This window comes from Prinia subflava, chromosome 4 (assembly GCF_021018805.1).
Source record: "Prinia subflava isolate CZ2003 ecotype Zambia chromosome 4, Cam_Psub_1.2, whole genome shotgun sequence".
In the NCBI taxonomy this organism is placed as follows: Eukaryota; Metazoa; Chordata; class Aves; order Passeriformes; family Cisticolidae; genus Prinia; species Prinia subflava.
The window spans coordinates 73,102,326-73,127,164 of record NC_086250.1 but is presented as its reverse complement, the minus strand read 5'-3'; the positions used below and the strand labels follow the sequence as shown (position 1 = coordinate 73,127,164).

Here is a 24,839-nt window from a genome sequence, read left to right as displayed (position 1 = left end):
GTCCTGTTCTTCAGCACAGATTCTTCTGGTTTCTTGTCGATTCTTCCTGTTTCCTAGGCATGTAAAGCACATAAAATCGAATTATTAATTTCTCAGCCTTCTCTGAGCAACTTTCCAGCTGGTTGGTGAATTTAATGAACATTTCAGTGAAGGATAAAAGGCTACAAAGTTCCTTCAAGGGTTGTGAAAAGAGAGAGTAATCCCCAAAAAAATAAAAAAGGGGGAATTAGCCTTTATCCAATCAGTTTGGCAGTGTTAAAAAAAATTCCTCTCCTTTTTCTCCTGTGAATATTTCCATAAAAATAACACTGAGATGTCCTGGCTGATTCTGTATTTATCCACTTGTAACTTTAGAAATGACTGTATGAGGTCAGGCTCATTACACTCTGGAGTTTGAGAAGCTTCTCTTAATTATTTATCAAAGCCTTGCATATGTAAACAGCAGCTTGTTCTGCAGCCAGGTCCAAGCACTGTCACAAAACACAACATTTGACTGCACAGGATGATTTTTATCTCCTTCATTGAACATTTCAGTGCTCTGTGCCTTCTTTTTTTTTTTGCCTCAATAATTATAATGTGGCCTCCTGACAGCTGTCTTTGCTAAAAGGAGATAATTAGTATAATTATGATTGTTTCTTTTATGCTGTGTGGTTTCCTAATACAAATGACACAAATTTTCCGTGAACAGAATGGAAATCTTTTTTTTTTTCATTTTTTCTTTCATTATCCAAGGTTCATTCAGGAGAATTTTATTCCCAAATCCACAGATTTTTTTCTTGAGCTATGCTACCAAATATTTTTATTAGGGAAGAAGAAAGAAAGTTTCCTGATGCAGCAGAGAGCACATTTAGAGAGGTTAATGTTAAAGGTAAAAATAAACCCACGACCTAGGCAGACTCTTTGTTGGAGTTTGGCAGTATTGCAATTATGAGCTATTTTTTTTTCTATGAGGGAATTCAGTTCCCACTGATATTTTTCACTTGTGCCTATTTTTTCAATGCTTTGCAAGTGAAAATCTGGTGCTGAGGGATGTAGGAGAGACTCTTCTCTCCCATATTTTTTTCCAAATTTAAAAAATCACCCCACCTTTAGAAGCATTACTACCCTTGGATTAAATTGTGTCTAAAAAAGGTGCAGAGAACAAAATGAACCTTTCATGTCCCTATCTCTCCCTCAGACCCCTCCACTGATTCGTTGTGTCTCAGGCTTCACTTTATGGGGATTTTTTGGAAATATCCAACCTCCATCACACGTCATTTTCAGGGCTTGCTGTCCAGAGCTGTGGCTCTGCAAGGACCCAAAGCAGACATTGTTTTTTAAATATTTTTGTGGTGAAGGAGGCTGAGTCAGGTATTTAAACAGAGACTCTCCCGTGTCACGCAGCAATAACGCGAATATTCCACTATTACTCCACCAAAAGCCAATCTTTCCAAGACCTTTGGAAAGCACGACTTGATTCCCTCCTCCTCTCAGCTCGAAGTTGTTGTGGTGGGTTTTTCTCGCCTCCTTGGGACATTTCCCTGGGGCTTTTGGCTGAGGGACGGGCACAAGGGCGGGGGTGGCGGTGGCCGCTCCCCTCAGACCCCTCCTCTCCCTCACAGCTTTTCCCGCCCTTTTCCGCACCGGCGGGAAGCGCGCGGGCACCGCCCCCGGCAGCTGATTGGGCGAAGGGCTGGAGCGGCGGGAGCGGATTGGACAAGAGGCTGTCAATCAGCATCAGGGCCCGCCCCCGGGTCGCTATGACAACGCGACGCTGAGGAGAAGGAGGGGAGGCCATGGCGGCCCGGCGGGGGAAGGGGGTCGGAGCCGCCTCAGAGCCGCGGTGATGTGGGCACAGGGAGGTGAGGTTCTGCCGCTTCTACACGGGGCGAGGAGAGAGGGAGGTGGGGCTGGGGCAGCCGGGGGAGAAAAGGAGGTTCAGGAGGGATCTAATCGCTTGCTACAGCTCTCTGACAGGAGGATGCAGCCAAGTGGGGTCGGGCTCTGCTCCCAGGGGACAAAACAAGAGCAAACAGCCTCAAGTTGTGCCAGAGGTTTAGGCTGGATATCGGGAAAATTCCTTCCCTCAAAGAGTTGTCCAGCCCTCGCACAGGTTGGACGGAGTCCCCCTCCCTGGAGGGATTTGCGAGCCACGTGGATGTGGCACTTGGGGACACTTGGGGTCAGTGGTGGCCCTGGCAGTGCTGGGAACGGTGGATCTTGGAGGTCCTGTCCAGGATTCTGCGACTGTAAACCCCGAGGGCTTTGCCGAAAGGCTCAGAGCCTTGGAATTTGACAATTAGCAGCTGATTTCATAGGTGAGCATCAGCTTTTAGGGATTTTTTTTTTCCTTTTACCCTTCCAAGTTTAGTGGGGACTGCCACAGACCAAGGTGTTTTTACACTGTGTAATGAACCATGGAATTTTGTGTTGCAGGTCCATCTCCAGGGCTTGATGTGGAATCCCAGCTGCTCTGTGAAAAGACTCAGCCATGGTAAAACACCTTTGATCCTTCAGAGGTGTTGATAACGCTTTTTTAAGGACAAGGTTTAATATCCAAAAGGTTCCTCCCACAGCTGCAGGACAGAACTGACCTGCCCAAATTCACTTTGTGTGCAAGTATAAACCTAATTCTGATTTTTAGCTCTTTTTGTCCTTGGCTGCAGGCTGTAAAATTCTGTACATAGCCTATAAAGCCTGTGAGCATCTTTTACATTTGGAAAGATCAGCTGCAGGCTGAATTCCTACCAGGAACAAGTGCTCACAAAATCCACCCGAGAGCCTGGGAAATCCAAGGAATGGGACTCAGGTGACTGGCTGGCTGCAAAAGCTGGCACATGCATGTCCCTGAGAGGGTGGCACATTCCAGTATGTGAAATATTCCACAAATTCTGTGCAGTTAAGGTCTGTGAAAGAGGCTTGTCACCATCTCAAACCTATGTCTGAGCTCAAGTCGTTTCATTCTGCAAATAATCTGCCATAAGCTGCAGTTTGCACTCCTGTTTTATCTCTTTTTCACTCCTGTAATAGAGTGTTTTATACAGAAATTTTGATTTTTTTTTCAATTTTTATTTTTTCTTTACCTGTTCACATTCTTTCACACCGTGGCCCCAGCTGATTCTGAAGATTGTGGTTCTCACACCTCAGAGCACAACAAATGTTTGTCTCCTTTGCACTGGGTAGTGCTGAGCTGTGAAAGGAGATTTTAGAAAGAAGTTATTTCATGGAAAATAGGCTACATACGTGGGTTTGGGTTTGTGTAACCACCAGTGGAGGGAGAGCAGCTCCATCCCAGATCCCTGGGAGCTGCAGGGGGGAGTCCTGCTCTGCTGGTTTAAATCCAGAGTCACAAGCAGGCAACTCCCAAGTTACTTCGGGATTGCATCCTTGTGTAGTAATTAAAAAAAAACCCAATCAGTGGGAAAGAATGTTTGACTTCCATTGTGCACAAACCTTTTTTTAGCCAGATGGAAGCACAGGAGGACAGTGCTTAGCTCTGTCTGGTGGCTGTAGGGGTTCTGCCAGCCTGCAGAGCAAACAGGGACTGGGTGAAAGTTGATTTAATGCTTGTGAGTCCTTCCCTAAAACCACCACAAGGTGCTGGGTCTGGGTGAGGGGCTCTGAGCTCAGGACTGAGGGGGAACAAAACAGCTGCTCTGGGATGTCTTGGAATCATGGAATGGTTTGGGCTGGAAGGACCTTAAAGCTCATCTTGTTCCAGCCACATTGTCCCAGGGTGCTCTAGCCTGGCTTTGGACATCCCAGGGATGCAGGGGCAGCCACAGCTGCTCTGGGAATGGAATTCCTGCCCAAAATCCCATCCAGTCCTGCCCTCTGGCAGTGGGAGCCATTCCCTGTGTCCTGTCCCTCTGTCCCTTGTCCCCAGTCCCTCTGCAGCTCTCCTGGAGCCCTTCCAGGCCCTGGAATGTGCTGGAAGCTCTTCCTGGAGCCTTCTCCTCTCCAGGGGAACATTCCCAGCTCTCCCAGCCTGGCTCCAGAGCCTGAGATTGGATCCATCTCCTCTCCAAGAGATTTATGGACTGAGGGGCCTCACTTGGAATCTCAGGAAACCATGAAGGGTCTCCCTTCCCTTTCCCTCCCTTTTCTATCCCAATTTTCCACAAAAATCCCTCTGAATGGATTCTGAGTGTCCCAAATCCCGGAATGGTTTGGGTGGGAAGGGACCTCAGAGCTCATTCCAGGGACACCTCCCACCATCCCAGGCTGCTCCGATCCTTCCTTGGACATTCCAGGGATTCTCTGGCAATTCCATTCCAGACAGGAATTCCTGCCCAAGATCCCACCCAGCCCTGCCCTCTGGCAGTGGGAGCCATTCCCTGTGTCCTGTCCCTCTGTCCCTTGTCCCCAGCCCCTCTGCAGCTCTCCTGGAGCCCCTCCAGGCCCTGGAATGTGCTGGAAGCTCTCCCTTCTCCAGGCTGAACACCCCCAGCTCTCCCAGCCTGGACTCCTGTACCCAGCAGTGAGACAACAAAGACCCAAATCTGAGTGGGTTTGTGGTGGTTTTCTCTCTGCAGGCAGGCAAAGACAAAAAACCCAAAGGTGACAAAGGCAAAAGCCCCAAAAAGCGCGCAAAGAAGGCGGCGCGGGCAGTGGATCTCTTCAGCCCCGCTGCCATGCTCAACGCTTACTACATCTCCCACAACGCTGCTGCTTTCCTGCACTTCCGGGGCTACGCCTGGCCTGGCTCTCAGAAAAAGAAGGGGAAGGGGAAGAAAAAGGAAAAGAAGTGAAAACCCAAAGTGCCCGGTGAAGCCTGTGCTGTGATTAAACCCACCCTGACCCCTGCAGCTCAAATGTTTTCCTTGGTCACTGTGGGTCGGTACAAAGACACTTTTATTGCAGCAGTGGCACGTGGCAGGGGACACTGTGCCATTGTCACTGGAGCCGTGTCCCTTCACCCTGCGTGGAATGGAGAATGGAGCCCCTGAGAGCTCCCCGAGCTCAGGGAGGATTGAGAGAGTCCGTGGGGTGAGGAGAGACTTAGGGAGCTGGGAAAGGGCTGAGGGAGCTGGGAAAGGGCTGAGGGAGCTGGGAAGGGGCTGAGGGAGCTGGGAAAGGGCCGAGGGAGCTGGGAAAGGGCTGAGGGAATTGGAAAGGGCTGAGGGAGCTGGGAAGGGGCTGAGGGAATGGGAAAGGGCTGAGGGAGCTGGGAAAGGGCTGAGGGAATTGGAAAGGGCTGAGGGAGCTGGGAAAGGGCTGAGGGAGCTGGGAAGGGGCTGAGGGAGCTGGGAAGGGGCTGAGGGAATTGGAAAGGGCTGAGGGAGCTGGGAAAGGGCTGAGGGAGCTGGGAAGGGGCTGAGGGAGCTGGGAAGGGGCTGAGGGAGCTGGGAAAGGGCTGAGGGAGCTGGGAAAGGGCTGAGGGAGCTGGGAAAGGGCTGAGGGAATGGGAAAGGGCTGAGCCTGGACAAAAGGAGGCTCAGGGGGGACCTTGTGGCTCTGCACAGCTTCTGACAGGAGGGGACAGTGAGGGGGTCGGGCTCTGCTGCCAGGAACAGGGACAGGAGGAGAGGGAATGGCCTCAGGCTGGGCATCAGCAGGAATTTCCCCATGGAAAGGGTGGCCAGGAGCTGCCCAGGGAGGGTTGGAGTGCTCATCCCTGGAGGTGCCCAAGGAATGTCTGAACACGGCACTCAGCTCTGGGCTGGGGACAAGGTGGGGTCAGTCACACTGGATGATCTTGGAGGTGTTTTCTATCCCAGATGATCCCGGGAAGGGACTGAGGCCTTGCCAGGGGTCCTGTTATGCCCAGCAGAGGCGGTGATGAGCCCCAGCCCCAGGCTGGCACTCGCTGTGACCCTGCTCAGCCCGAGCACCCTGGCTGGACAGCACAGCTCTGGCTCTGTGTCACACTCAGAGCCCTTGTGCTGCATTTCCTCCACGGGTGTTCAACACAGCCCTGGGGACATCACAAAGCACCACGTGGAGAGGAGCTGTGCATCTCCCCCAGGCCTTTCCACCCCTCTGACTTCCAGGTACCTCCCTGTTCCAGCTAACAGTCAATTATCATCAGCCCAAGGCAATAAAGGCCTGGGAATCCTGGTGCTGTTTCTCCAGCCCCAAACATTCCCTCTCTGAGGAGGTTTTGAGCTCAGAAAATCATAATTGGTGGCATTGCTTGTCAGCCAGCTGCTGTCATTTGTAGCTTGCTGGGTTTGTTTCACAACCCACCCTAGAAAGGCAAGGGTAAAATTGGTGTTTGAGGGGAAAAAAAATATATGTAGGGTTTATTTTAGAGCAAATTGGCTGCAGAGGAACACAGCCATGGCTGTTATTATCCATAGTAATGACAATAAGAAAGCATAAAACTAACGCTTGAGAAAATGTGATATTAGGAGAAGACAGAGAGGGAAAGGATGAGAGGAGAAAGATCTCACCACGCACAGGTCTCGTGATGAGACTTGGCTGTTGCAATCTGTGTCTGTTGGTCCCACTGAGGGTCACAGAGAGGTGATGAGGGGAAATCCCAAAGAAATGGGAGAAATGCACAGAACACAAATCCTGTTGAGTTTCTGCTCACCCAGGCTCAGCGGGAACGTGGGGAGGTTCACCCTGGATGATGGAATGTCGTGAGTCAGGGACACTTCGGGACTCTTTGACACCTTCAAAGAGAACTCAGCTCCTTTTGTGTCAGCACAGTTCAGCCTCCTGTGGCCCATTGAGGCCGAGGGGAACACCGTGGGGTGTGAGCTGTGAATGTCCCGATATTCCAGGGCAGGGCAGTTCCCCCAGCCGAGCTCCCTTGGGCAGACTATTCTCTATTCAGACCTGATAAAAGGTCCCTTATCATTTCGTGCCCTTGCACACGTTAACTTCCCCCCGGAATGTTTGAGCTGCAGCATCACAGCCTCTCCTCCAATACCCCTGTGGATCCATTCTTCTCCCCACACCTGGACTCATTGGACTGTTATAAATGCATATTATATAATTGGCTTTTCACAGATAATAAAATGAATATCCCATGTGTTACGTTGGGAAGTTATGCTGTATTCACACAGTTTCTTTCAGTGATATGGTAAATGTAGTTTTTAGGTTATGGAATAATAGTAAAATAGAAACTATGTTATGTAAAGATGCTTTTGTAATTAGCTCAAAAATAACCAAAGAGTTTTTTCACAGTATTCTAGCTTGATAAGAGATGGCAGCAACGACTCTAAAAAAGCTCTGAAAAAAAAACTATGGCATAGCCCTGAGACTGAATGGAGCCATGAAAAGACCAGATTTATGGATAGAAGGGAGAAGGGATGGGAGGGGGGTTGAGATTAAACAGGAACACCTAAAATGTGAAAGGAATGTTTGAATCATGTATGTGATGTATGAATATTCAGCACACAGGTGTTTTTAGGGGATGACTTTTGTTAAGCAGGGTGAATCCCATGTGAGGGTACCCCGGCACCTGTAAAAGAATCCTTTTGTTCTTATTGTCTCCTGATTGTCTAGTTGTATTTTTTTATTAAACTTTTAAAATTTACCAAGTGGACCTCGTTTTTCACATGGACACAAGTACAACCTTGGTCTCATCCCATGTCCAAAGTCCAACATTCCAGCTCTGGTGGTCACACACGGACAGCAGCTCCTCTGCTGTTTGCCACCGTGGGCAAAACCCTTTGGTGATTTCTGCAATGTCTCAGCCACCAATCACTTCAGCCTCTCCCAACGTGCCAAGAAAACAATCACTAAAAAACAAAACAGGATCACTAAGGGTGGAAAAGCCCAGAGCCGGAAAAGAAAACTCTCAGGGTTGCTGTTCCCTGAGATTCTCCTCGGAGTTGCTGTTCCCCAGGGTAAGAACGTTTTCAGGCTTCTCTTGCCCTAAAGGTTTCACTCCAGAGCCAGAGCAGCCAGGCTGAGTCCCCAGTCCGAGTTTCCAGGGTTGTTTATTCTCCATCATCTCTCAGTTCTGTCCCAGCTCTGCAGGGCGTCCCCAGCAGAGCAGGACACGCGGGGGACTGGGTGGGTCAGAGGGTCCCGGACCCTTTGTACCATTCCCTGGCCCAAACACATCCAAAATGAACTTTTTATTGACAGAATCTTACCAATGCTCACTGCCTATGCTAACATGTCATTTCTACTCTAAACCAATTCTTAAAATCCAACTCAGCAAAAGATGGGGGACGAGAGCAAGAACAAGGAGCACAGGGGCCACTCCCCAATTCTTCCATCTTGTCTCTGCAGACCCATACACTAAAAATCCTAAATTCTACATTCACACTCTGTGATAAACTAACTACTGCTTATTTTGAATTCTCTCGGGTTGTGATTGTTCACACACTGTGGGCATTCACTCCATGGCAGGGATCAGAGGCAGTGTCCTCCTGGGCTCTGTGTGAGGCTGCCTGAGCCCCTGGACAGACCCCAGACCCCCTGTCCGGTCCCCAAACCCTCCAGGGTGGCCACAGGGATGTCCTGGACACCCACAAAAATCCAAGTCCAACCCTGAACAGTGTCCAGCAGCACCCCGGTCCTCAGGAGGGACACCCCGGGTTTCCTGTGTGTGCTGTGAGCTGCTGCCCTGCCCTGGTGACGCAGGGATGTGGTTTGGCAGCTCCGGTTTGCTCTGAGCTGTTCACCCACGCCTCCTCCTCGGCCTTCTCTCGAGTTCTGCCTTCCCCACCACCCACCAGGAAGCCTCTGGTCGCAGCAGCTCGCAGCTATTTCCTCCAGTCACAGCCTGCTGAAGGCACAGATCTCCTGCACCTCTGTGTTCAGCATCTCCAGCCAAGAAATCAACTGAAAAACCAAAATATTCGATTTTTGTACGATATATTTACCACACAGGGCTTTTAGGGACAGATGTTTCCAAGCACTGAAGCAGGAACTGCTTAATGTGGTTAAGGATGGTTAAAAGTGAGCAAAGCCATTTTTACATCTGTGGTGAACTGGAGCTACAATGGTTTCAAAGCTCTGAGTTCTCCTGGATTTACTAATATTTATTAAATAATAATACATATTATTATTTGTTCTTTAACAAAAGGTCTGATTTCAGCATGATGCCACTGAACAAGCCATTCTTTCCAGTGGATCTCAGAAGTTGCCATTCACTCCTTTGACAGCATATGAAAAAACCCTCCCAACAATCCCAAACTGAAATGAAATGAAATGAAATGAAATGAAATGAAATGAAATGAAATGAAATGGAAATGAAACACTTTTTTTTTTCCTCTCCTTTTTCCTTTTACCTCTCAGCTGAATTTTGCATGTAATTCCGGGTCCCTGATGGATCATAAAGACCAAGAGACATCTCCAAAGAAAAGTTTGGATTTCAAATGGCTGGATTTGCTTAGAAGTGCTGCCCCGACTTCTGTGGATGTGACCCCACAGCTGCAGGGGGACACTTGCAGCTATTCCTGCTTCATTCCAACCTCTCAGAGTTTGGTTCTGGGCTTTTCTGGGGTGCAGGATCTAGGCTGAGCTTATGATGAATAAATCCTGCTGTGCCCAAATCCACCCAGAGTTTTGTGAGGGGAATCTGCAAGCTGGAGGTGCCTTTTTTGTCAGAGTCCAGGACATCCCTGTGGCCGCCCTGGAGGGTTTGGGGACCGGACAGGGGGTCTGGGGTCTGTCCAGGGGCTCAGGCAGCCTCACACAGAGCCCAGGAGGGCACTGCCTCTGATCCCTGCCATGGAGTGAATGCCCACAGTGTGTGAAGAATCACAACCCGAGAGAATTCAAAATAAGCAGTAGTTAGTTTATCACAGAGTGTGAATGTAGAATTTAGGATTTTTAGTGTATGGGTTTGAAGAGGCGAGATGGAGGAATTGGGGAGTGGTCCCTGTGCTCCTTGTTCTTGTTCTCATCCCCCATTTTCTGCTGAGTTGGATCACAAGGATTGGTTTAGAGTAGAAATGACATGTTAACATAGGCAGTGAGTATTGGTAAGATTCTGTCAATAAAAAGTTCATTTTGGATGTGTTTGGGCCAGGGAATGGTACAAAGGGTCCGGGACCCTCTGACCCGCCCAGTCCCCCGCGTGTCCTGCTCTGCTGGGGACGCCCTGCAGAGCTGGGACAGAACTGAGAGATGATGGAGAATAAACAACCCTGGAAACTCGGACTGGGGACTCAGCCTGGCTGCTCTGGCTCCGGGGTGAAACACTCAGGGCAAAGAGAAGACAGAAAACCTCATTTACCTCAGGGAACAGCAGCCCCCAGGAGAATCTCAGGGAACAGCAGCCCTGAGACTTTTTTACAGCATGGGGAGATTCGTGGTGTTCTGTGTGTCAGGCCTTGCAGGGAGTTAAGTTTAAGTTTTTGTTGTGCTGGAGTTTCCTGTGCTCTGCTGCCACTGTTGCCTCACTGCTTCCTGCAGGAAGTTGTGCCAGAGCCCTGCTGTGAAAAATACAGGAGAGGTTGGGGTGGAGGTGTTTGTAGGTGGGGTCACAGGACTGTTCTGTGATGGGAGTGGTGGAGATAAATATAAATATAAATATAAATATAAATATAAATATAAATATAAATATAAATATAAATATAAATATAAATATAAATATAAATATAAATATAAATATAAATATAAATATAAATATAAATATAATATAAATATAATATAAATGTAATATAAATATATAAAATATAAATATATATAAATATAAATATATAAATACTACATATATAAATACTATAAATATAAATACTATAAATATAAATAATGTAAGTATAAGTATAAATACAAATACAAGTACAAATACAAATACAAATACAAATACAAATACAAATACAAATACAAATACGAATACAAATATAAATACAAATATAAATACAAATACAAATACAAATAATATAAATACCATAAAAATAAAAGTAAAAATAAAAATAAAAATAAAATAAAATAAAAACAAAACCAAAACCAAAACCAATAAAAATAAATACTATAAAAATAAATATTATAAAAATAAAATTATAGATGGCTTGATAAAATCTATTATTCCCCACATTTGGAATGAGGGTGTTTCCAGCTGTGTGTGAGCAGCTCCCTGTCCTTTCCCTTCCCTCCAGGCAGCATTTCAGGCTTCTCCTTCCACATTATTTCACCCAAGGAAAGCACAGAGGATCCTTGGATGTGTAAGAAAGGCTCGAGCAGGGGCAGGGATCCTTTTGTCCCAGTTCTCATCTGAAGATCTCCCTGGCTGTTCCCTCCCAGCTCCAGGGGAGGACGGAGAGCTGAGGTTTTCCTCATAAAAGGTATCTCCATCACAAAGAGGCTCCCACGGAGAATTTTTAAAGAAAAACTTCCTTGCAAGAGGCTTTTTAAATGTTGGCACTAAATAGTGTGAGCAGAGGGAAATAAAATAAAGTTTTCAGTGGTTAACTCCTCTCTCCTTCACTCATTTTTCACTGTCCTTGCCTGGTGCCATTTCAAGAACAAAACCCTCAATTTTACTGTCGTATTATAAGGCTCTGTTTTGCAAACAAGAAATCAATTGAAAAACCCAAAATATTCGATTTTTGTATGATATCTGTAAATGTCTGTACATTTTTTAAATGACATAAGCTGTTTTTTCTCTTTTGCTTTTGTAACTGTCACCAAAAGGAGCAAAAGAAATGAAATTTTAGAACTCAGGAATGGTTGTTAGGCAGGTACTGAGGTCTCCAGGTGGGACACTGGGTTTATTTTGTTACATCCCGGTGTTTTACCCACTGTGTAATTTTCCAGTGGTTTCTGGGAATGGGAATTCAGGAATTCTGCTTCTTTTGGTGCCTCCTGTGAAACACAAAGTTGTGTTTTGTGTCAGGGAAATCAAAAGAATCTGTGTAATTATAATTGTAGAACACGGCCATGGGACAGTTCTAAAGATGAGTTCTAATAAATAACCAAGGAAAGCATGGAAGGAAATTTTTGAAAAAATCTTTTGCTTGCAATTACCTGTTATAAGTCTCAAGCTATTCTGGAATAAGCGTCTGTTAATTATAACTTTAGAAGCTTACTTTGTATTAATTTTTAACTGCAGTTTTAGAATGTAAAAAGGCTTTTAGGCAAAAGAAGGAAATAAGAAGGGGGCCCAGGCCTTTCACAGAAGGTGGGAAAGCATCCTGGACCAAAAGAAAGATTTCAGCTCACTGATTGATGGCTCCTGAAGAGGGAAACTGAAAAATCACTATCGGAGATTGATGGGCCTGGAAAATAAAACTGGACCCCACATCTGGAATACAAATCCTGGATGTACATCCTGAAATATTGAAATCTAAAATGGACTACAATAGGTATGGAATAATGGAAATTACATATAGATATCCTGAGTGTACATCCTGAAATATTGAAATCTAAAATGGACTACAACAGGTATTGAATAATGGAAATTTCATATACATATCCTGGATGTACATCCTGGAATATTGAAATCTAAAATGGACTACAACAGGTATGGAATAATGGAAATTACATATGCATATCCTGAATGTACATCCTGGAATATTGAAATCTAAAATGGACTGCAACAGGTATTGATTAATGGAAATTACATATACATATCCTGAATGTATATCCTGAAATATTGAAATATCGAAATAGATCACAATAGCCTATAGAATTGTACAGGACAAAATATGAATTTATGACTGTTAAGTGTTGAATTGTGACGTTAAAACTAGAAATGGAAACTGCTGAGAAAGCTTATGAATATGTATGAATATAGCAAATAAAACCCCAGCAAGTCCAGAAATCGGGGTGCAGTCGGAAGGGAAAATCCTTCCACTGTACCCAGCGCTGTCTTTGCTCACTTTACCATATTAATTAATTCATTATTAAATTGAATTGCTGCTTGATCTATTGGCCATGTCAAGCGTCTCATTTCTAACACTCCTTAGAGGAGCCTTTTAGGGCTTCCCCACCTCAACAGACCACAAAAGGATCCTGGGAAGAAAGCACCTTGTTCCTTGATTATTTTTTTCTCTTTTTTGGTTTGTTTGTTTAAGCTCCACATAATTTCATTTAAAAATATTTAATTACTTGAAAATAAAACAGAGGCCTTTAAAATTGCCGTGTTCCTTTTAGGTTTTCTCTCAGGAGAAACAATCAAAAGGAATTTTTCAATTTAAAGTCTGATGCATTCACCACTGAGCTAAAGTAAACCAAGTGTGAAATTTTCTCTGTGCAAACAAAGTGTCAGCATTTGTCTTCGAGCTGTGACTGGCACTAAAAGAGAGAAATGTGTAAGAAAAATGAGGGAAATATGGAATTTTCCATATTTCCCATGGCCTGGGAACGGCCACAATCCTGTGCCATGGAGGGAGCTCTTTGGTGGAAATTCTTGACCCAAATGTTCAAAAGTTCACCTGCATTTACTGCTGAATGTTGGAGTATTTTTAATTTTAATTTAAAAGTATTTTTAATTTAATACATTTTAATTAAAATGTATTAATTTTAATAGCTGGAAATACAGGGATAGGCAAAGTGCTCCTACAATCCTTTGGGAAATGTCAGCAGGGAGACAGCAGCACACTGGAGATAATATAATTGGATAATATAATAGGAGAAAGCAAAAATGCTTAAAGCTGTTTAGAACAAGCTGAAAATTACACTGAACTTCAGAATTTATATTTTTCTCTCCCTGTCTCTCTCTCAGGATGATTCAAGTAGTTCACGCAACTCTTGGGGACACTTTTCCCACATATTTAAGAGGAATTGCCTGTTCTGTGCATGATGGACACAATCAGCCTGGAATAAGAGTTTTCTGTGCAGGTTGAGATGTTAAATCAGAAGTTACAACACCAGTGTTTGAGTTAAAGTTGTGTCACAATAGCAATTAAATCACAATAATTATTGCCACTGGGGTTTCCTGGAGTTTTCTCAGTGCTGACATGGTCAGCACACCTGGATGAGGATTTAAATGTGGATTATCTCACCCTGCTTTGCACTTTTGTCGTGTTAGAAACCAGACGCTTGACACGGCCACTATATCAAGCAGCAATTCAATTTATTAATTAATTAATTAGCATTAATTAATGAAGTGTGAGCAGAGACAGTGCTGGGTACAGTGGAAGGATTTTCCTTTCCACACCCACTGCTGGACTTGCTGGGATTTTATTTGCTATATTCATACATATTCATAAGCTTTTCTCAGCAGTTTCAATTCCCAATTTTTAACGTCATTATTCAATACCTATTGTAGTCTATTTTAGATTTCAATATTTCAGGATATACACTCAGGATATCTATATGTAATTTCCATTATTCAATATCTGTTGTAGTCTATTTTAAATTTCAATATTTCAGGATATACATTCAGGATATGTATTCCAGGTGGTGGGGTTTGGCTTCCAGACGTGGGGGTCCAGTTTCTATTTTCGCAATTTCCATTTCAGAGTGGATTTTCCGCTAGAAACATGGCTTAAAAATATCTATTTTAAGCCGCTTTTCCCTGAATTTCCCCACAAAAGGGTTTTTGCAGCGCTCCCGCTCTGCCGAGGCCCCGCTCCCCTCAGGCGGGAACGGCCGCGACCTTCCCAACATGGCGGCCCCCGGACCCGCGCCCCCCGCGCCCTCCCCAACATGGCGGCCCCCGGCCCCGCGCCCCCCGCGCCCTCCCCAACATGGCGGCCCCCGGCCCCGACCTCCCTCTCATGGCCGCCCCCGCCGCCCTCGCCCTGCCCAAGATGGCGGCGGCGCGGCGCTATGACGCCATACGTCCCGCTCCCCCCCTCTCGCTGTCCCCGGCCTCCTCCGCCGCCGCCGCCGCCGCCGGTCCCCGCCTCCCGCGCTCGCCACCGCGGCGGCCGAGGGCGACTCGCGCCGCCGCCCCGCTCGCCCCCCGCCCGCCGCCCGCCCTCCGCCCGCCGCGGCCCCGCGGCGCGGGCCCGCCGCAGCGCAGCCGCTCTGAGGTGAGCGTCCTACCGCGCAATCTCCTCCAGCCCCGGCGCAGCCGCACCAACGCGGGGCCCCCGCCGCCCGCACCCGCTCCCCCGGCGGCCGCGACCGCCCGGCCGCGCCGGGCCCGCGGGGCCGCCCCGGGGCTGCGGGGGCCGGGGGGGCTCGGGCCGGGGGGCGGCGGGCGCGGGGCGGCCTCGGAGCCCCGGCCCGGGCTGGGCTCGGCCCGGCCGGGCGGGGAAGTTGGGCCGCGGCCGCAGACATTGGCGGGGCTTTCGCTTCGCCCTTTTTCCTGCCGTTCTCGGAGCCCCTGCTTTCCTGCTCGTAGCCCTCGCCACCCTTTTATTTTTTATTTCTTCCCATTAGCCCTCCTTGTTTTCCCTTCTTCACCCACTCCCCTTTTTTTTTCACCCCCTCCTTTTTCTGCCTTCACCCACTTTTTTTTTGCCTTCACCCACTTTTTTGCTTTCACCCCCATTTTTTTACTCTTCACACCTCCTTCTTTTCCCTTCACCCCCTTTTTATTTTTCCCTTCACCCCCTTTTATTTTTCCCTTCACTCCCTTTTATTTTTCCCTTCACCCCCTTTTATTTTTCCCTTCACCCCCTTTTATTTTTCCCTTCACCCCCTTTTATTTTTCCCTTCACCCCCTTTTATTTTTCCCTTCACCCCCTCTTTTTTTTCCCCTTCACCCCTATTTTTTCCCCCTTCACCCCCTTTTATTTTTCCCTTCACCCCCTTTTATTTTTTTTCCCTTCACCCCCTTTTATTTTTCCCTTCACCCCCTTTTATTTTTCCCTTCACCCCCTTTTATTTTTCCCTTCACCCCCTTTTATTTTTCCCTTCACCCCCTTTTATTTTTCCCTTCACCCCCTTTTATTTTTCCCTTCACCCCCTTTTATTTTTCCCTTCACCCCCTTTTATTTTTCCCTTCACCCCCTTTTATTTTTTTTCCCTTCACCCCTGTTTTTCCCCCTTCATCCCCTTTTTTTTTTCCTTTCACCCCCTTTTTTTTCCCCTTCATCTCTCCTTTCCCCTCCATAAATAATTCGGTTGTAAAAGGCCTCAGAGATAAGTGAGTCCAACCTTGATGAAGTTCCTCTTCATGTCCCCCTTTTTTCCCCCCTTCATCCTTTTTTTTTTTTCCCTTCACCTCCTATTTTTTTTCCCCAGAATCACAGAACCAATTAGTTTAGGAAAGACCTCTGAGCTCATTTATGAAATTCCCCTTCATTCTCACTTTTCCCCCCTTTTTTTTCATCATCCCTCTTTTTTCCCCTTTTCCCCCCTTCCCCCTCCCATTTATTTTTCTTTATATTTTATATAATTTTCCTCCCTCTGTACAGAAGGTTGGGAGCGAGTTGAAACGTGTTAATCCCTCACCTCCCCTCCATTTCATACCCCCAAAAAAGGGGTGTAAATTGCCTGTAAAAAGGGGTGTAACTGGGTTTGTATTAAAATACCCAAAAAAGGGCTCTAAAATACCTGGCTCAGGACAGATCTGGCTGTGACTGAGGTGCTCAGGACCTTTTCAGTGTAAATAATAATTAAGGGACAGGAGTAATTCAGCTCAGGACTCTTCCTGCATTTGAGGTTGCCAAGTCTGAGCTTTCTTGCAGCTACAGATGATTCTCATTGCGTGGGGTGATGTTTGCTCCGTTCAAGTTTGGGACCTCTGCTTTATATTTTTATTTATTTTTTTCTCCTTTGCTGAACTGTTATTTCCAGAGTTTGGGGTTTTTAATCCCTGAGGCAGGGCCGGGCTGTTGTGGTTTTGTTTCCAAGCCTTGCATGGGTTTAGACCTCTCTTCCCACATCCTGAGAGGATTCCCAATGTGAGCTCATGTTCATCCTCACTTTGGCCTTCCCTCTCCTTCATCCACATCCCAACTGCTCCTTTTCAAATCCTCTCATGGTGAACTTTTAATTTAATTTAACAAATATTTAGGAAATAGGTGAGGGAACTGTTTGTCTTTTTAGCTGAAATTTTCCTTGCTGGTGGTAAAACTAGGAGTGATTATTTCATTTTTTTCCCCTGTCAAGGGTGAAAGGCGAAGTGTGTGACGGTGATGGTACCTGTGGGAAGCTGATTTTTCAGGGTTTTAATTCTGGATTTTTCAGGGTTTTAATCCTGGATTTTTCAGGGTTTTGACCTGCCCATCCATCCCTGGAAATGTCCAGGATGGGGCTTGGGGTGGTGGGAGGTGTCCCTGCCCATGGCAGGAGGTGGAACAGGATGGAATTTTTGGTCCATTCCAACCCAAACCATTCCATGATTCCTCAAAGCGCCGTGTTCGTGCAAACCCTCTCACCCTCCTCTGTGACCTCTCCCCGTGTTTGGTGTTTTTTCAGAGCTCCTCAGGTGATTTCTGCAGGGTTTTGTTGCGTCCTGGTTGTTTTTCAGGAGCCTCACATCATTTTTGTGGGGTTTTATGATGACTTCTCGTACCCAGGCCATAAACACGGCGAGCTGGGAGCCCTCAGCCTCATCCCTGCGGGTTTCCTGGAGTATTTTAGGATTTAGGAATTGTGTGGTGTGACAGAGGTGGCTTAGCCAGGACAACAAACACCCCATTCCAGAAGTTAAATTAAACCATCCTGGAAAGCCCAGCTTTGTTACAGAGGGTTCTTAGTGTGGGTTGGAGGTTTCACCTCTGTTGGGAAGATGGAAAACTCGGGGGATTAGGCTTTTTCCAGGGAAGTGGTGGAATCCCCACCCCTGGAATCGCTCTGAATCCTGTGGCTGTGCCACCCCAGGCCGCGGTTCTGTGCTGACGGCGGCGGGGCCGAGCCCATGGTTGAACTTTTGCTGTCCCAACTTCACCAATTCCAGGATTCCGTGGGCAAAGGCCGCTCCTGAGGGAGCTTGGTGGGGTTTTCCTGCCAGTCTGGAATTCCCTGGACAGGAGCCCCCGTGCCAGCTCAGCTCTGGTGCCCACCTGCAGGGATTCTCCATGTGTTGGGATTCCATCGCTTTTCTGTCTCTCAGGAGCCTGGATCACCTTTTTTTCCAGCCCTAAACCAGGCAGTTTAACTTCTGGCCAGCTCAGGCCTGGAATATTTCAGCCTTGTAGGGGGAACCAAGGAACACCAGGAGAGTGGAGCAGCCCAAACTGGGAGCACTGGGATCACTCTGTGTCCATCTCCCTGGTCATATCCAGCTTCTGCCATGTGGCTGCAGAAGCTCTGGGAATATTTCCATTGCTTTTCCAAAGGAGGGACATTTCCATGTGGTTTCTCTCTCTTGAAGGGTTTGGGAATTATTATTTTTTATGCTTTACCCTTCTCTGATGTGGGGAAGTGTCTTCCAGGGAGGCAGCAGGGCACAGTGAACTCTGCTGTGCTCCCCAATCCCTTTTACCAAGAAAATTTAATCCAGCTTTTCTTACACGAGAACATTTTGTGCTGTCAGTGGGAGTGGTGGGGTTTGTTGATGGTTTTTGGTGCAGGGAGTTCTGTGAAATTCAGCCTTGGATTTATCTCCCTCTGGCTGCTTCTGGAGTTGATCTGTGGGGAAAAAAAAAACCACAGTTCAGATATTTCGTGTTACCCATTACCCAGTGCCCACGGTACTTAAACTAATTTTAAACCACTTTTTTGGGCTTTAAAATAACTTCTGCTGCACAGTGGGGATTTTACTTGTATTGTTGAGTGCTCCACTACCTTTTCCCAGGGAGGAACCTTTTCCCAAAATCCAGCCTAAACCCCCAGAGACAGCTGCAGCCATTCCCTTGGATGGGGTGGCACCTTGTCCCTGTGTGTGTTTAAAGGGAATTCATCCTCCAGGGCTTGGAATTCAGCTTTTTATTAGGTCATTTTAGTGCTTTCCCACTGCTGGGTGCAGATCCAAACCCCTGCCCTGATCCATTTGTCACTTATTTTAATTATTAAATTTCTGTGTCTGCTCTCATGAATCTCTTCATCAGCTCATTTTGCCTGAGAATCCAAACCAGGTTAAAAAATCCTGGCAAAGCCCCTCTGGTTTCCAGATATTTTAAACTATCAAACTCAGAACATCTCTGGTGTCTTTTATCTCTTGAAACTAAAACTTCCACCAGAAGCCCTCACCCCTTCCCAGCCTGAAGGCTGAGGGAAGGTTTTAATAAGGTGAGGGAGGTTTTAATTCCAGAGTTGTGCAGGGGTGGAGGAACCTCTCACCTGTCCTAAACCCATCCAGGACCTTCCAGCTTTGGGGAAATCCAGGTTTGTTCTGCACCCACTGCAGCAGGTTCAATATTTGTGTCTTCCCCAACTCTGGTCCTTATACTTCTGCTTTTTCCCTTTTTTTCTCCAAAACCTGGTGGGGCTGATGCAGTTGCCAGGTGGACAGTCCCACTGGGGGGGTTGGCTGGGGTTTGTCCTCTTTGTGGGGAACCCCAGAGTCCCGGGAATTTATCCCTTGGAATTTATCCCTTGGAATTTATCCCTTGGGAATGTCACAGCCACGAGCAGGAGCAGTCCCTGTGTTTCACCAGGACTCTGAGGGTGACCAGGGCTGTGCTCCCGCTTTCATTTGCAGCTCAGGCTGCCCTCCAGAATTTTGGGAAGGGCTCTGAGGCTGCTCTGGGTTTGTTGTGGATGAGTTGCTTGCCAGGCTCCGAGAAGGAATCCAAGAATTCCAAGAGGGAATCTCTTCCCCTGCCAGATGGAACTTGGGAAGCTGCAGGCTCGTCCTGATCCACGCTGACATTTTGACAATTCCACCTTGTTTCTTCCCTCCTGGAAAAAAAAGGATGGAGCTGCACAAAAACCCTTCAGGAGGCTCAGGATGGCTCAGAATTCCATCTCAGTAGGGTTGGGAATTCTGGCCTCTCCTTTTCACCCTTTCTTGGGAATGTGCTGCTTTGGCCGGGCAGTGGAACCTGGTTTTGTGCTGGAGGATGGGAGCAGGCGTCTCCTTGGTCGAGAGCATTATTTTTGTTGTTGTTTCTGTTTGGCAGACCTGTGAATTATTTTATTATTATTATTATGCTGCCTGTGGTGCCCATAAATAATAAATGAGTTGCTCAGGTCCTGCAGACCAACTCGGAGGGAAACTCAACTTTACAGTCCCACAAAATTCACTGGCCTCAAACACAGAAGGGAAAACCCATGAATGTGTATTTTCACTCACAGATCACTTTTGCTTGTAATCAGCGTGAGGAAACCAATCCAGAAGTAACTGAGTCCCTCCCACTGTTCATTACATAACCATCTAATTAAAGGAATCAAACAGGGACCTCTTGGAAAACTTCCCCATAGTCTGGGTCAAAAATACTTGCAAAACCACAGCCTGGAGTGCCCGTGTTTTATTTATGCTGAGAGATGCTGTGTAAATGAAGAAGTTTATTTTTGGTGTCAGCCATTGGAGTCTCCTGCTGCTCCTGCAGCCGCTTCCTCGGGCACCAGGAAAATCCTTTAACTCCTGATTTCCCTTTGGAAGGAGAAGGGACTTCAGCAGTGCTGCTCCCTTCCCTCCCTAGAAGGAGCTGGTGGATTCAGGGCTCTCCTCGTGGTTGCTTTGGGCTGAAAGTTGGGTTATTTCAGGCTCATTAATTCTGCATTGTGAGCATTCCCATGGATTTGGGGGGGAATCGGTGAATTCGGTCCAGAAGGAAACAGTGGATTTCCCTGGGAATGGCTGGGACACTTCAGCCCTGATAATCAGGAGATGGAGGTGGTGGTGGGGAGACGTGGAAGACATCTGAAGAATAAAACCTAGCACCAAATAAAAATCCACTGTCCCTCTTCAGCGGCTCGAGGTTGTGGCAGGAGCTGTGGAAGCTCGGAATTCCCGCAGGATTTGCACACCGTGCTCAAAGCAGGAGAAGCAGAGTGAGGATGGGTCAGGGCTGCAGCTCCGGGATGGATCAGTCCTGGCTCTGTCTGCAGAGTCCCCTGTGCCCGTGTGGGAGGCACAGAGGGGGCACAGAGAGGGCCCAGCCTGTCCAACAGGCTCTGTCAGTGCTCAGAGGGAAACGTGGGATCAGCCCTTAAACCCAGCTCAGGGTGCTTCAGACCTGACAGGCTCGCAGGCAAATCCCTCTGGTGCAGTTGGGCTGCAAATGCACTTTTTTTTCCTTCCAGAAATCACAGATTTAGATGGTGGAATGCGAGGCTGTGAGTGTGACGTGGGATTTTCTCACGTACCTGCTGTGTTCTTTGCACAGGCTCCATTTCCCTTCTCAGGGCCGTGGGGTCATCATGGAATTGTGGAATGGTTTGGGTTGGGATGACCTTAAAGCTCATCTCATGCCATTATCCCAGGCTGTTCCAAGCCCCAGTGTCCAACCTGGCCTTGGACATTCCAGGGCTCCAGGGATTCTCTGGCAATTCCATTCCAGGCAGGAATTCCTGCCCAAGATCCCACCCAGCCCTGCCCTCTGGCAGTGGGAGCCATTCCCTGTGTCCTGTCCCTCTGTCCCTTGTCCCCAGCCCCTCTGCAGCTCTCCTGGAGCCCCTCCAGGCCCTGCAGGGGCTCTGAGCTCTCCCTGGATCCTTCTCCTCTCCAGGTGAGCACCCCCAGCTCTCCCAGCCTGGATCCCTGGGAACTGAGGGGTTCCAGCCCTTGAAACTCCTCTGGACTCTCTGCAGCAGCTCCAGTTCCTTAAGTTCATTAGTTCCCAGTGGATTTTCTGGGGAATTTTTCCTCCTCACGTGCCTGTTTTGCAGGGCAGCCAAGCAGACACGTTCTTGAACCACTTGAACTCCAGGAAAGGGTGGCCAGGCTGTCGTTTGGGGTGGAAGTTTGGTAATTAAGCGTGGTTAGGACTGTGCTGTCTGTTCCTATCGTGTGCTGATCTTGTTGAGTTAATGCCACGTGAGGACCAAGTCCTTAAGGTGATCCATCATCATTTTGGGCACCACAACAGAAAAGGGGTGCAAAGGTGTCAGAGAGTGTCCAAAGGAGGGACACAGGGGTGGGGAAGGGGCTGGAGGGGACTTGGTTTGTCCAGCCTGGGGGAGAGGAGGCTGAGGGGAGACCCCCGGGGGCTGCAGCTTCCTCAGGAGGGGCAGCTCTGATCTCTGCTCCGTGAGCAGGGACAGGAATGGTGTGGGAATGGTGTGAAGCTGTGTCAGGGGAGGCCCAGCTTGGATATCAGGTGGGATATCAGGGAAAGGTTCTTTCCCACATGGTGCTGGGACAGCAGATCCCCAGGAATGGTCCCAGCTCGAGGCTGCCAGGCTCCAGCAGCGTTTGGGCAGCGCTCTCAGGGACAGGGTGGGGCTGCTGGGGTGTGTGTGAGGGCCAGGGGTTGGATTGATGAGAAATCTTCATACTTGTGGTATTTTAGCAGGCAAAACCCAGTGTGCCAGGCAGAGGGTGATGGACAAAAACAGTGGCCCTTTTTGTGGGGAAACTCAACTCACCTCCCCATGTTCCTCATGTCAGTTTGTAAGAGACCTTTGGCACTCCAAAAGCAGCCAGGCCTCTACCATGTGGCAGCTTGATCTGGGAGAAATCTTCATACCTAATGGCATTTTAGCAGGCAAAACCCAGTGTGCCAGGCAGAAGGTGGTGGACAAAAACGGTGTCCCTTTTCCATGGGAAACTCCACTCACCTCCCCATATTCCTGAGGTCAGATTGTAGGAGACGTTTGGCACTCCAAATGCAGTCATGCCTTCAATATGTGGCAGCTTGATCTGGGAGAAATCTTCATACTTAATGGCATTTTAGCAGGTAAAACCCAATGTGCAGGGATGAGGGTGGTGGACACGAATGGTGGCCCTTTTTGTGGGGAAACTCCACTCACCTCCCCATGTTCCTGAGGTCAGTTTGTAGGATAAGTTTGGCACTCCAAACACAGCCAGGCCTCCACCATGTGGCAGCTTGATCTGGGAAAAATCTTCATATTTAATGGCATTTTAGCAGGCAAAACCCAATGTGCAGGGCTGAGGGTGGTGGACACGAATGGTTGCTCTTTTTGTGGGGAAACTCAACTCACCTCCCCATGTTCCTGATGTTGGTTTGTAGGAGACATTTGGCACTCCAAACGCAGCCAGAGTTCCAAAACGTGGCATCTTGCATGTGGGAGAAATCTTGAATCTTACGGCATTTTAGCAGGCAAAACCCAATGTGCCAGGGTGAGGGTGGTGGACACGAATGGTGGCTCTTTCTGTGGGGAAACTCAACTCACCTCCCCATGTCCCTCATGTCAGTTTGTAGGAGACTTTTGGCACTGCAAACGCAACCAGACTTCCACCATGTGGCAGCTTGATCTGGGAAAAATCTTCATATTTAATGGCATTTTAGCAGGCAAAACCCAGTGTGCAGGGATGAGGGTGGTGGACACGAACGGTGGCCCTTTTTGTGGGGAAACTCCACTCACCTCCCCATGTTCCTGATGTCAGTTTGTAGGAGACCTTTGGCACCCCAAAAACAGCCAGAGTTCCAAAATGTGGCTGCTTGCATGTGGGAGAAATCTTGATCCATAGGGCATTTCAGCAGGCAAAACCCAATGTGCCAGGCTGAGGGTGATGGACACAAACCGTGGCCCTTTTCCATGGGAAACTCAACTCACCTCCCCATGTTCCTGATGTCAGTTTGTAGGCGACATTTGGCACTGCAAGCACAGCTACACTTCCACCATGTGGCAGCTTGATCTGGGAAAAATCTTCATATTTAATGACATTTTAGCAGGCAAAACCCAATGTGCCAGGCAGAGGGCAGTGGACACGAATGGTGGCCCTTTTTGTGGGGAAACTCCACTCATCTCCCCATGTTCCTGATGTCAGTTTGCGGGAGACCTTTGGCACTCCAAACGCAGCCAGAGTTCCAAAATGTGGCATCTTGCATCTGGGAGAAATCTTGACCCCTATGGCATTTTAGCAGGCAAAACCCAATGTGCAGGGCTGAGGGTGGTGGACACGAATGGTTGCTCTTTTTGTGGGGAAACTCAACTCATCTCCCCATGTTCCTGAGGTCAGTTTGTAGGATAAGTTTGGCACTCCAAACACAGCCAGGCCTCCACCATGTGGCAGCTTGATCTGGGAGAAATCTTAATACTTATTGGCATTTCAGCAGGCACAACCCAATGTGCAGGGCTGAGGGTGGTGGACACGAATCATTGCTCTTTTTGTGGGGAAACTCCACTCACCTCCCCATGTTCCTGAGGTCAGATTCTGGGAGACATTTGGCACTCCAAATGCAGCCAGAGTTCCAAAATGTGGCATCTTGCATCTGGGAGAAATCTTGACCCCTATGGCTTTCAGCAGGTAAAACCCAATGTGCCAGGCAGAGGGTGATGGACACGAATGGTTGCTCTTTTTGTGGGGAAACTCAACTCATCTCCCCATGTTCCTGAGGTCAGATTGTGGGAGACATTTGGCACTCCAAACGCAGCCAGGCCTCCACCATGTGGCAGCTTGATCTGGGAAAAATCTTAATACTTAATGGCATTTTAGCAGGCAAAACCCAATGTGTCAGGCGGTTCTTTCCAGCTGAGGATATTCCCAGGTGCAGCCAGGGCTGGACACACGGGGATCCTCCACAGCCCAGAGCTCGTGGTCTCTGTGGCCACCCTCCTGCTCAAACCTTTGTGCCTTCCCCACTCCCGTTCTCTTTTCCAGCATAACCACTAATCCCCTCTCTCCATAAAAGAGGATTAAAACCGGGAACATTTGCACCTTGCAGCAGCCTGGCCTGGCTCTGTCTTTCCCAGCAGTAATCCCAAGGTTTCGCCTCTGTGCCCAGCCAGGAATGCAGGCAGCAAACAGCAGCCTGTGCTTTTTGGGTTAGGGAGCCTTAAAACGCCACTTTTGCCTGTTAATTAAAAAAGCTGAATTGACTAAAGATGAGTAACTGGCTCCACGCTGTTAAAACGACTCCTGGGTTCTGCGGGTCTGAGGAAAAGAGGTTAAAATTGGAATTTCTGTGTGATTAAAGAGGTTAAAATTGGGATCTCTTTAAATAAATTGCAAGAGTGTGTAAGGTGGCAAAGTATTACCTCAGAGAAAGGCATTGATCACGTCGTGGTTCCTGAACTTGTGGCAGAGCACACAGAAGGATTTTAGGGGGAAAGGTGCTGCTGGTGGGTTCTGGTCAGGGGGAGTCACCCCA

The 24,839-nt window shown here is 47.8% G+C and overlaps 2 protein-coding genes and 1 long non-coding RNA gene across 5 annotated transcripts in view; 2 read left to right on the top strand and 1 right to left on the bottom strand.

Annotated features, from left to right (window-relative positions):
- Positions 1 to 1,726: 1,726 nt before the first annotated feature.
- On the top strand, positions 1,727 to 7,468 carry SMKR1 (small lysine rich protein 1). Its single transcript, XM_063397171.1, has 5 exons — positions 1,727 to 1,841; positions 2,416 to 2,473; positions 4,515 to 4,760; positions 4,843 to 4,968; positions 5,700 to 7,468. Exons 2-3 carry the CDS (start codon positions 2,471 to 2,473, stop codon positions 4,728 to 4,730), a joined length of 219 nt encoding a protein of 72 aa, XP_063253241.1. The 5' UTR covers positions 1,727 to 1,841; positions 2,416 to 2,470; the 3' UTR covers positions 4,731 to 4,760; positions 4,843 to 4,968; positions 5,700 to 7,468.
- A 768-nt stretch (positions 7,469 to 8,236) lies between these two features.
- On the bottom strand, positions 8,237 to 14,849 carry LOC134550458 (uncharacterized). 2 transcript variants are annotated; one of them, XR_010080338.1, is made up of 3 exons: positions 14,827 to 14,849; positions 11,635 to 11,697; positions 8,237 to 10,325 (listed from the first exon to the last, which is right to left on the bottom strand). It is a non-coding gene; the product is annotated as an uncharacterized LOC134550458 (long non-coding RNA). The 2 variants fall into 2 exon arrangements; XR_010080339.1 differs by lacking the exon at positions 14,827 to 14,849 and having other exon boundaries at positions 8,237 to 8,727; positions 9,177 to 10,325; positions 11,635 to 14,464.
- NRF1 (nuclear respiratory factor 1) overlaps positions 14,705 to 24,839 on the top strand; it is a 67,595-nt gene continuing 57,460 nt past the window's right edge. The window contains exon 1 of one of the 2 annotated variants that reach the window (XM_063397168.1): positions 14,705 to 14,813. The gene's annotated coding sequence lies outside the window, so the exon portion shown is untranslated. The remainder of the gene's footprint in view (positions 14,814 to 24,839) is intronic. The other variant, XM_063397170.1, reaches the window with a different exon arrangement.